Source organism: Strongylocentrotus purpuratus, unplaced genomic scaffold (assembly GCF_000002235.5).
Source record: "Strongylocentrotus purpuratus isolate Spur 01 unplaced genomic scaffold, Spur_5.0 spur5_contig_810, whole genome shotgun sequence".
Classification (NCBI taxonomy): domain Eukaryota; kingdom Metazoa; phylum Echinodermata; class Echinoidea; order Camarodonta; family Strongylocentrotidae; genus Strongylocentrotus; species Strongylocentrotus purpuratus.
In genome coordinates this window covers 925,195-937,558 of record NW_022145514.1, presented here as the reverse complement: position 1 = coordinate 937,558, position 12,364 = coordinate 925,195, and the positions used below count along the sequence as shown (strand labels likewise).

General features: G+C 38.7%; 1 protein-coding gene across 2 annotated transcripts in view; it reads right to left on the bottom strand.

The window, feature by feature from the left end:
• Nucleotides 1–12,364, bottom strand: part of LOC580280 (hydrocephalus-inducing protein homolog) — a 95,359-nt gene that overhangs the window by 16,786 nt on the left and 66,209 nt on the right. For both annotated transcript variants that reach the window (XM_030977907.1, XM_030977911.1), the window contains 13 exons: nt 11,936–12,169; nt 11,256–11,358; nt 10,091–10,354; nt 9,182–9,459; nt 8,570–8,854; nt 7,662–7,822; nt 6,526–6,801; nt 5,610–5,820; nt 4,708–4,860; nt 4,015–4,180; nt 3,151–3,298; nt 2,140–2,347; nt 1,308–1,535 (listed from right to left, as the gene is read on the bottom strand). In XM_030977907.1, coding sequence (XP_030833767.1) covers nt 1,308–1,535; nt 2,140–2,347; nt 3,151–3,298; nt 4,015–4,180; nt 4,708–4,860; nt 5,610–5,820; nt 6,526–6,801; nt 7,662–7,822; nt 8,570–8,854; nt 9,182–9,459; nt 10,091–10,354; nt 11,256–11,358; nt 11,936–12,169 — 2,715 coding nt within the window. The remainder of the gene's footprint in view (nt 1–1,307; nt 1,536–2,139; nt 2,348–3,150; nt 3,299–4,014; nt 4,181–4,707; nt 4,861–5,609; nt 5,821–6,525; nt 6,802–7,661; nt 7,823–8,569; nt 8,855–9,181; nt 9,460–10,090; nt 10,355–11,255; nt 11,359–11,935; nt 12,170–12,364) is intronic.

Genomic DNA, 12,364 nt, shown 5'->3' with positions numbered 1-12,364 from the left:
AAAAACTATCTTGGAAAGCGCACACTGACAATATCTGCAAAATCATTGCTCGCAACACTGGTATCCTTAGTAAATTAAGACACTTCCTACCCCATTATATTATGTTATCCTTGTATTCTACGCTTATTCTTCCTTACTTGAATTACGGACTTATTGCCTGGGGCAGTGCAGCAACTTCCCAAATTAATAGACTCTTTATATTACAAAAAAGAGCGATTCGTATTATTAATAATGCAGATTTCCGGGCACACACGAATAATCTTTTTCTGAATAATAACATTTTGAAAATTAAAGACTTGTATATTTTTCAGCTTGGACAGTTAATGTACAAGCTCAACACTAAACAATTACCTTTGCCTTTTAATGATATGTTCGTAAGAAATGATTCGATTCATAGTTAACTCACTCGCCAGGCGAGCTCTTTTCATTTACCATTAAATAGAACATCTTTTGCACAAAAGACATTTGTTTTTACAGGTCCAAAACTGTGGAATTCTCTTTCAAATGATATTATACAGTGTAATTCGATACAAATTTTCAAAAGGAGACTTAAAAGCTTTCTTCTGAATAGTTACTAGGCTATTGCATTCCCCAATCAAATATAATTTGTAGTGTGACTTTATGCAACTTTGATTATTTCTCTTTATAAACATGTATGTATTTATCAATGTTTTGCGTTTAAAAGTTTTTTGTTTTTTTTTGTATTACTGAATCAGTTACTGTTATTATTGTTGTTTTTGTTTTGTTTTCTCATAAAATGATAATTCATGATAATTACTTTTACAGGGGGGCTTACACCCTACAAGCTCTGCTTTTTAGTCGGCCCTCCTTCCCTTTCAATTTCATGTTTATTTTTTAATGTATTGTATTGTGCAAATTGATCTATATGTATATAAATATGTGAATATGTTAAAATATACCATCATTGTAAATATGAACGATTGAAAGAGGAAAAAATAAATGAATTGAATTGAATTGAATTGAATTGAATACAAGGAATTTCATAAGTTGACCTCTGTGACCTGTGACCTTTGACCTACGTACTCCAAAATCTAATCAGATCGTCTTCCTATGGTGATAAATACTATTCCCGAGTCTTAAGTTTAAATCTTAAATGGTTCTTGAGATATTGTGATAACGGTCAAACGGGACGGACGTACGGACGTACATGTACGGACGTACGGACGGACAACCCGAAAACATGATGCCTCCGGCACCACCTTCGGTGGCGGAGGCATAAAATATAACCCAAGGAACTTGGAATGAAACAAGTTAAACAAAGAAAGAACATAGAAAAGATGTTTCACCTTGCAGATAAGCTCACACCCTCTGAGGGTCGTCTTGTAGATGGGTTTGAACGACAGGACACTACGCTTGCGATCGTTGCAAGGTACACCACCAAAGTCTGGTGAGATACTCAAGAGCTTTGGGTTGCTTCCCCTGGTCTCCTCCTTCAAGAACCACTCAAAGTCAAAGTTGAACTTGCCGGTGTTGATGATGTAGAGGGAACGCACTGCCTTCTCGTTCACCTCAATCTAAAACAAGAGAGATTACACAAGGGATTAATAATGCAGCACTTCAATATTCAGTTTTTGTGATATATCCTTTTTTTGTTCTTCTTCTTCTTTTTCTTGTTTAATCTTTAGTTTTTTGCAGACCATCAAAATTAGATGTGGTACAGACAAACATGAACTTGAACTCGGTTTGATACAATGATACATCAAAAAGATTCATTTACTTGTCACACTGCACATAAACAATATAACATTTGTATTAAACACATCATGTCTCTGTGTACTTCAAAAGCTATTACTCTGACTAGTTGAACATATTGGCATGCAATGTATATAATGTAGCTTACATGGCATTCAAGAATAGAATTCAACTAATTACCCACTTACTAAACCTGGGTTGAGAGAGACAACACGCTATAAAATGCCTGGTCTTTGACTGGAAATCATTGTCTAAGGAATAAATATGTTTCAATCAAAATCTTATGATCATTCTCAATCGCAAGTCAAAAGCAACCCAACAACTGAAGTCTCTCCGCTTTTGTGAAACGGTCAAACACCAAATTGAGAGGTCAAACAACAAGTTGAGAGGTCAAACGACCAGTTGAGAAAAAATGATATGACTGACCTCTCCAAAGTCAATGCAGTTGACGCCTGTGCTGGACAGGTCTTTCTTCTGACCGGTCGAGTCTTCGCACTGGACAATGCAGTTCATGGAGTAGCCCTCGGCCTTGACGTTGAGGCAGATTGGTAGGGTCTTCTTCCGGACCTGGATCTGGACGTTGAAGTTGACCACCTTCTCCTCACGGGGGGTGAAGGAGACATCGATGGGAATCCTGCAAAATTAGAAGGAAATGGTGAAGATTATTATTTATCAGAAAACAGTGCATCTTAGTACGTGGATGGCTATTCAATAGCCATTAGATATTCAATTTCTTAAGATTTTGAAAAACGATACTCCCAATAACCTTGTAATAACTCACAACTTGTGAATGTATAAAAGGCAAATGTGTGTTTCAATGCAAGCAGGCTGGCAAAATGCTGGGATGATGCACTCTCCTTTCACAATGTTATCAGAGTGAAGATATGGCAGTGAAAACTGAAAGAATGATGGTAATCTTCACACAAATTATAAACATGAAAGGAGTTCATCTCAAGGAACACAAGGGTATCACACTCACAGTAAAATATTTCACTAGTGCTGACTCGTAGAATATTATCTCAGCTAGTGAAATACACTATTGTATTATGTTTCAGTCTATCATTCAAATATCTTTAAAGACACTTTGTAGAGGGCTCTCATGGGGAATTTGACACCGTTCAGGTGTTTACCCAATAACAAGTTTTGTCAATCACCAGGATTAGCAGGCTTCAGTTTAATGACCAACAGACCTTATGTAACGCACTACATTTTCCACTCATTCCCTCATACGGTAAAGTCATTATCTTACATTTCCCTCACCAAAAGACTCTCCAAGAGACTAGGGGGGTTATTTCTTGATAGGACTACGGGTTTGTTGTATGCCAACTTGTACACCCATTAATGGTATTCCAACCGAGTTGGTGTCAACGAATTGATATGACCTTCTGCACAAGGAAACTGACGACCCTCCCCCTTTAACTAGCTGACTCTACTCACCTGTCATTGGGTAGTATGGTGCCCTTCATTGGAGTCAAATGGAGCCTGGATGAGAATGCTTCTGAATGACAAGACGTCTCGTTGATCTCAAAGTCAAAGGCTCGTGCCTCGTTGTTGATCAGGAAAATTCTCTCATAGGCCTCGTTTCCTAAATTAAGAGGATGATAATATTGGAATTATAAGCATGTTAAATACAGGAGCCACCTTTGTAAACAGGAACTGCATGTCACAGAACATTGGGTTACAGCAAATGAAGGAATAATGGTTTGAAAATTCTTGTATCACATCAATTGTCTGCCAATTCACGTCTGAGGAAGATGTCAGAAGTCTAGAAATCAAAACTGTTACAGGTAACTGCTTCCTTTTGGATGTGATAAAAGAACTTTTAAATCATTATTACAACATAAATAAGCAAATAATTGAATAGTTAACCCATCCTGGCAACAAGCTGCATTCCATCTTTGTGAGTTAAATTTGCAACGTTATTTGTTTTTCCACTTCACCTTCAGGACATTAGTAATGTAGAAATAACATTGATGACTTTATATTAATAGCATTGTACATGCATGTATGCACAGTGAGGATAAATGAGCTCTGATGAGCTGAGGGCTCGTTCCAACAAATGCACCCAAAGTATAATGGAAGCCCATATACTAATGTATGAATGGCACGTTTTAAGTTGCAGGGTTCAAATTTGTTGTGGACATATAAAGTGGTGTGCATAAATGCATTATCCATTGAAAAAGGGAAATGACAAAACAAATTTCCCCACCTCTACATAGCAAATGATAATCATGTATGTCCATAACAGGTAATCTGTGGGAACTATAGCCCTTTGAAATCGAGGAATGAATCAATACTTACCAAGAAGCATGGACTTGAAGTTGATGTGGGATCTATCTGTGGAGACGGCAGGTTCATGGGCATCACCTACCAGGAGGAACGGGACGGAGATGTTCTGCTCAGGGATGGTGAACCTCCAGAAGGATTCCACAACACCCAGCTGGTTTGGCAAGAACTCAAAGCTCACCTGCATGGTAATGACGAACATGGGAGTGAGATATTGAGTAAGTGTTGATTGATTGATTGATTCAAATTTATTCCATTTCATATCAATTGTTTGCATAATAAAGAACATAGTTGACAAAGTAAGTTCAAAATTATGAAATGAAACAGGAACCTACTGGAAAACATAGGTTGTTTTATGTAGGTTCTCAAGAATAGATATAATATGAACATTATTTTCATAAATCATTTTAAAGTGTCTTAATAATCACAGTAAAATACATATAGATAGAGATATTGTAGCTGAATTGCAACACAAAGTCAATTACAGGAGGGCCTTTTAATTCTTGTTAACTAAGGGATTGATTTAGTATCAAAACTACAGAGTCACACTGCCCTAATCACTATTCATTGATTGGTTGTTTATTTTACAGGGAATATCATCCCGTTTCGTGCTTCTGCTGCGCATCCTGCCTGGCAATTTAAACTTGTACATAATACAATATATTTCATTCATTACAGGCTAACAGTTCAAATCCCTACAATACATACCTGTGTCTTCTTGCCAGATGCCACCTGGCCCTGTGTGGTCAGACACTTGAAGACGGTAGGTTTCTTGGGGTCTACCTCATCCTCACACATCCACATGAAGGTGTAGGGCGTGGCTGTCGGGTTCACAATGAAGAAGTGACGAGTGTTGCGCACCTGCAATGAGAACACAGCCGTATGGTCAATACTGGTAGTCAAATCGTAACTTCCTTAGAGACCTTTAAATCCAAGCTGAAATCTCATCTTTTTTTTAACAATACCGTACCTGTACTTGGCACTATGACACTCATCCAAACTCAGCTATTCTTTCTATTTTTCTTGTGTGCCTCGGAATAGAATTATCTAGATAGACGGCGCTGTATAAATGCCTATTATTTATGGTATATTCTTTCTTGTCTTCAGAGATTGATATTATGTTCAAATATACTATATAATAGTGAAACAATGTAAATGAAATAATGCTCGATCTCCACTTCCTTTTGAATTGCAAATGCTGTACTATTAGCAAATTTTTAAGTAATACGCACAATGTAAATGTATTTCATTTGTTTGAAATGCATATATTTTCTCATTTCTTGTAATTATTCTTCTGGAACAATGCTACATGTATTTCTGTCTTGTGTCACGAATCACAAGGTAAACTTGAAGACACAGATTACCTTGCTCATAAACATTAATAATTCCATATTGATAGCAAATTGCAAGGTATATACTCTCTTCATTTTTCTCTCACTCCTTCCCTCTCTTGTTATTCCTGAACACAAATCTGCATTTGATTTTCCAAGAGCCACTTTCACTAACTCCCTTACATTATTTTACTGTTTATACCCCTGGTATCTTCTCTTAAGTTTCTTCTTCCTCCTCTCCCCCCCCCCCCCCCCCTTCACCCTTCCATTCCTTCTCACCTGCACACCAATGGAGGCCATCTCCAGGACCCTGGTATTGGGATCCAGGGTGGAGCCGGGTGGAGCCCCTCCTGGTCCAGGCAGCTCTGGATTGCGCCTGGCTCCGTTGATGTAGTCCGAGTCCTCCAGATCAAAGTGGCAGTAAGGCATCACACTCTTACCCTTGACAGCCAGGACCGGTCCCTGCTTGCCCTCTTCTAGGTTGGGCACTCTGGTAATATTCAAATACAGATAAATTAACAAAGACTAATTACAAAATCTTTCCTTGATTGATTTCAAACATCCTCAACAAAATTTATTCTTAAGCTCTTTCTCCATACTAAAACAGTAGAAATGTTCTGTTTTGTGAATAGATATTCTTTTCTATTTATATGTATCCTTGATCATTGTAAACACATACATTTCAGCTTTTTAGCTTGCAGCATGTGCATCATTGTACTCTGTTTTTCCGAAATAAAACCTGAATTGAAAACGTGGAATTGTCATTGTTAATTGTGGTTTAAACAAAATAACATTTTCACAAATGGCAATTTACCAATTTAAATGGAAAATGTGATAAATGCAAATACTAGACTTGCCTTATCAGGCAGATGTAATACAGAGTGCAGGCAGTAGCTGTCTTTATATGTTTATAAAGTAATTTTGTTTGCTCTACAAAATGGGGATCACATATTTTTTCTCTCTCAAAAGGCATAACTTTTTCTAACCAATCAAGATTGTCATTTTCTTGCATGTATTCTCTTTTTTCATAAGTGAAATCAATATACTGGTATGATGATTGCAAGTAAAATATGATTCAACACTTTTCTCTGTGCAATGTTTTTTCTTTCCCGATTGCAAACATAGAATGTTAATTTTATTTAAATATAATATTCAAAGATCACTCAATTTGATTTGATAAGCAAGATCAATTTACCTGCAGATGAGCCTGCCCTCATAATCCTTGATATCCAAGGGAGCAAACTTGACCTTGAAGTTCTGCTTCTTGCCCGGCCCGATGGACCCCATGTCCGGCTCTACGGTGAAGGGGTACACGTCCACGGCGCCATCAGCGGCAGTGCTGCAGCGGGACGGGAGTCTCAGCTGTTCACCATCGGCAAAGCTGACACTCTTGTGGTGCGATGCATCATCCTCCATGACCACCTGCCAGCTGAATGGTAGCCCCACTGTTCCCTTGTTTGTCACCAAAAACCTGTAATAATAATAAGAATATTAATATTGGATATTTATATAGCCACATATCCATCATCCAAGGTGCTAAAGGCACTCCAATACTACCCCGGTTCTGTTAGGCTACCACATGAGTGCTCACAGCATTCAAGGAATTCCTTCCTGCCGATACCTATTTGACACCCTGGGTTGAGAAGGACATTAGTGCCACAGTGGGACTTGAACCGCAAAACCTGTGATCATAAGTCCGATGACGTATCCACTAGACCAAGACACCTCATATAAATAGAATTAAGCTATTCTCTTTTGTGTAATTCCATTGTCTTGCACAGATCTGTTTCTGGCACTCTTTTGCAAGAGTGCATTATTAGCCTGACTTTCACACATAAATTCAATGAAGTCAAACAAAATCTATGCAACAAGATCAAGATTTGAAGATCAAGATTGGTCACAAAATAATGGACAAGCAAAGCTAGCACTAATTTGTTTTAAACAGATACATACCCACTCTTAACCACACAGACATGGGCACACCTAAACATACAAGGCCTGTTTCACAGTCCTTGTCCTAATTTCATTTTGGTAGGACAAAATAACTTAATATTACAAATCATTTTGGAATATAGAATGGAAAAGGAACATCATAGGTATGTTTATGAAAGTACTTTTTTTTTTAAATGGTCAACTCGCCTCCAAGGGTAAAACAAGGATATATCTTTTATATGTATTTGCTTCATTTCTATATTTGAGTGTGCAGATATAAAGTTCGGGCAATGTTGACATGAAATTTTCTATGCACACAAGTTTTAACATATGCAATGACAGTTACTATGAGGTATAACGTTATAATAAAAAGTTCAAAATCAAAACAGGGCTACATACGAGAAGATCCTGGTCTGAAACATAAGTGTATCCTTGAAGTGGACAGCCTCGGTCTTGCACTTGAACTTGCAATAGTCTGCAATGGCACTGACATTGAGTTCTATCTCTCGGCTAGAGTCTTCCTTCACGGAGTGGGTCGGTTCAGGCTCGGTCTCAATCACCTACAGGTGATACAATGCATGGGATTGTTAGGAGAAGATGATGTGGTTTTGTAACATTTGTTGCTGTGAATTCAACGGCATAATGACATCTCAAGGTTCTACAATTCAAACAAGACACTTTGTGAAGCTGGCAAGACATTTTCTTAGGTTTATGTTTAGATGTTTTTAAATGAGAAATAATGGTGGCATCGATCTCTTTCTTTTTCTTGTATACCACTTCTCTGTCTTTCTCTCTAACTCTTATCATATTTCTTTCTCACACATTTCCTTCTCTATCTCTTCTTTATGGCCTGTATTAGATAGTCGGGTTTAACTTAAACTCCAGTAGAAGTTAAATCAGAGTTTAATTAAACATGAATTAGACTTCAAGTCCAGTGTAAGTCGGGTTTAACTCCATTTCTGTTTCTGAAAGTCTGGTGCAATATAAATTTTGTACAAAATTAAACCAGACTTAGGCCGGACTTTTTGATTTAGACTGGACTTAGAACAAATTTAAACTCTAGTTTAATATAAACCAGAACTCAGAATATGTCAGTCTTATGTGTCTCTATTGTTCATTCTTTCTCTAATCTTCAAAATCTCTCTCTCATAACCTCAACATATCTCTCTGTCTCTCTCTTTCTGTCTCTGTCTCTATATCCCTTCTTCTGTCTCGATTTATGGCAGTTTCTTCTTACCCTCACCATCTCTCTCTCTCTCTCTCTCTCTCTTTAAGCATATCTCTCTTTCTTTCTTCGTTTCTCTTACCTTCTTCTTGGTTGGGCGTGGCACCTCGTTGGTAGCGTTCATCTTCCTCCTCATTTCCTCTTCGTTCCTCTCCCTCTCTGCAGCCTCTGCAGCGGCAGCAGCAGCTTGGGCGGCTGCATTGCTTGCACCCTTCTTATTCGTCCTGCTCTCTCGATCCTCTCGCTTCTGGTCCTGGGTGGAGCGAGGCCGACCGCCAGTCTGCTCGCTAGAGGTGGCTGGTCGAGCATTGGCGACTGGTAGGTCAACCCAGTTGACCGTTCGCAAGCGGTCATCCCAGTCCATTACCTAGAAAATATAAAATGCATCGCTTTGTTATGAAAGAACGTTCCTTCAAAATCTACACAAAAGTCAAGAGTTATAGTGTGGACTTCAAAGTTTTTATGCTAATTAATGCAAAATAGTTCTATGGCCTTTCTATATTCTCCTCCATAGGTTGCAATAAATGAATGAATAAAATAATCATATATATATAAGCCTCTAAGAATTGTATATTCTGAACATCCCCTACCTTGTATATTTCAAGGATAAAATGGCAAAGGGATAATATAACATTAGATTCAGTCAATGCAAAATTTAGTAGCAAAGATGAGCTGAAAAATCTTGAGTACTCACCTGATCCACTGGCTTGTCAAAGTTGATCTTGCACATCTTGCATGCCACCAAAGCCTTGGTCAGCGTGACGGCGGTGGTCGTCTTGAATGTGATGACCACATCCTTGGCACAGCCGGCATGGAGATGACCAATGGCTGGAGAGAACTTGAGCTGGGGATGGTTCTCTGGCCAGTGGAAGCGGATGGTGTCCGTCTGGCTGTGGTTGGTCATGGTGAAACTCAGCTGGCGGGCATCGTTGATGTAACAGTCACTGAAGTGGATGTGGTTGGATGGAGCAGCTGCAAACAAAGGAAAATTGAGAAATGCTTTAGATAAAAACTCCCAAAGAAAGATAAATGGATATATGGAGGAGAGCGCCAAAATTTCCCCATCTTCTTTGGGAAATGAGAGGACTGCATTGGAGCATAATCTGGTTGGTTAAATGCTTCCTATGGTATACTCCTGTCTTCCATATGCGTTTAATCGAAACTTTGGGTTTCAACATCAAGCGATAACAAAATCGATTATCGATTCACCTAAATAATCACCTAATCTGCGAATACACAATTTTTATTCACCAGCCAAAACATGTCAAAGAATGTGTATCATCAAAATACTATCAACAACATGATTAGTGCAACCAATTCCATTGTCTTTGATTAACGTGTAACAGGGGTAATATCAGTGTACAAATATGAAATAGACAAATATATGGATTGGCATCAAACAGAGGCCAATTCATGTCAAGTGGTCATATACTGGGCCCCGTCTTACAGAGAGATGTGATTGATCTAAATCAATCCCAAGTCCTCCAATCAATTGCAATTTTGCAGTCTCCTATCTCTTATGTATATACATGTAGTTGCGATTGATATCAACTCTTTGTAAGACGGGTCCCAGGGCAAAATAGAGAAAACATCGATCACTCACCAGCTATCTGCTCCTCCTCCACCGTACCATCCAGGGTCTCCTCCGTCACCAGGCTATGGATGTTGTCCAGAGTCACATCGTCAAGGTAACTCTCTCCAACCAGCTGGATGAGCTGGTTCTCAAACTGGTTATCGGTGACGGCGATGCGGACCTGGGCAGCGCTGCGTCCTGTGCTGGAGGCGGTGTAGACCACGTTGAACTCTGCACTCTCGTTAGGCTGGATGATGAGGGATGCAGCATGGGGGTGCTGCTTGGTGGAGTCGGCTGAAAATTGGCAACATTGTAAAGTTTTATCCAATGTTTTACTTTTATATTTATATTTATAATTATTATAGAGTTTATAATGGTGATTAGAATTTTTTTATTGCTTTTCAAATAGTCATTAGATGAAGCATCTAATGGTTCAAGTATGCACTTTCTCATAATACCATCTCAAAACCATTCCTTAAAGCGAGACTGCACTACTTGTAGCTACTTGCGCCCTCTATATGGCCAACAATGCCTAAGCGGTACCCGTTGATCCCCCATGGTCCCCTTTTTCTTATGTTAATTGAGAGCTGATTTGATGAGAAAATCACCTGCCAGTGCACCACGCAGGAAGGTCTAATCCCTTCTGGTCAAACTAGTGCAGATGGGCTTTAATATGGTAGATCATATTTCATCGAGCAAGCTACTACCGGGTAACACTGTCTATGAAGGGAGGTTGTGAGGTGGTTTTACCTAATCACGAACATGACCTTGACTCAAATTAGTACAGACTATTGAGTTGCTAATAACTGTATCTGGTGGGAATCAATACGCAAACATGACAGCATAATTTGCGTTTTATATTGTGCTTGATACTAAATACAGTCTCTAAACGCTTTATAAAGATATTAATACCCCAATCATCGGATTCATTTTTACACAATGTGCACCATCTCCACTCCCTGGGGAGTATTCCTACCCCATGGTCACCGTGAGGGCATATGGCAATTACGAACACAAAGGCTTTCGTCATCCTACCATGTCCCCATATTTCTTGTGGGTATGGAGTGGCAAATGTAGATTAATGCCTTGCCAAAGGACATTAGTGCTATGTCAGGGAATTGGACCCATGACCTCTGCATTTCAAGTCAAGTGCTTAAACCACTGGACTATGACACCTCTACAGAATATCTCTTACCTTTTGATAGCAGAGTGTCACTATAGGTTGGGTATATGAGCTTGGTTCTGGCAGAACTCTGAAGCTTGAACGAACCTGATGTATCTTCAAGATCAATATCAACCTGTATAAAGACAATCAAAGCAAAGCGTAAAATCTTTCAATAGGAGAAATATATGTAACATGCATCGTTTTTTTAAACATCAAAATAAACATGTACACAAAGAAACGCCATGAACATAATTAGTAGAGACATATATATCCCTTGTAAAAATGATGTTTTTTGTGTTTTTCATAACTCAAGAATGAAAGATGGACTTGTTGAATTAGGGCCTATGTTGAATACTTTTATATGTAAGCTATAATAGCTTACATTCTCAAGAAATTGAGACAAATTTTTTTTTCACATACTTGAAAAATTACAAAACATGTTAAGGGTATGAATAATTTAGTTGTTAACTGTATACTTCCATATCATGTCAAAATACTAGCTAAGTAAAATATTTTAGCTTATGCAGGGACAGAGTAGGTGATTTTTTTTTCCAAAGATACATGACATATTGCAATATGAGTAGTTTTAGCTGTGGGATATAATAAGAACTAGAAGTCATTGAGCCTAGCAACTGCATAGAAGCTGGCATCTCTCAATCATCCCCATGTAAAGTTACACACCCCGTTTTATCCATCGACCATGCACTTACCTTGCTGGGCAGGGTGCCATCATTAGACAGACACAGGGGCAGGGTCTGGGATCTACCGCTGAGTAGACGAGAGAAGAGGAGCAGGGGCGTACCCTTCTTGTTCCTCAGAGAGGGTTTGAGGACCGTCACACGGGGCAGGTTACCCTCTCCCTGCACCTCAAAGGACAGGTTACGAAGCTTGGCCTGGGGTCCGCTTAGTCCTTCAATGGCCACCTCAAACTGACCAGTGTAGGTCTGTAACATGAAGAAAATGTGCAAAAATAAAGTTAGACTAAATGTCATGCACTATATAGTATAACATTTTCATAAAAGAGGGAAAAAAATAATGATCATTTATGTTACAGATCCACGATAAAAAGTGGGTTTACAAAAAACAAACATTTAAGGCATTCACTGTCAAGATTTCTCCTATTTATTGAATAAATTCTA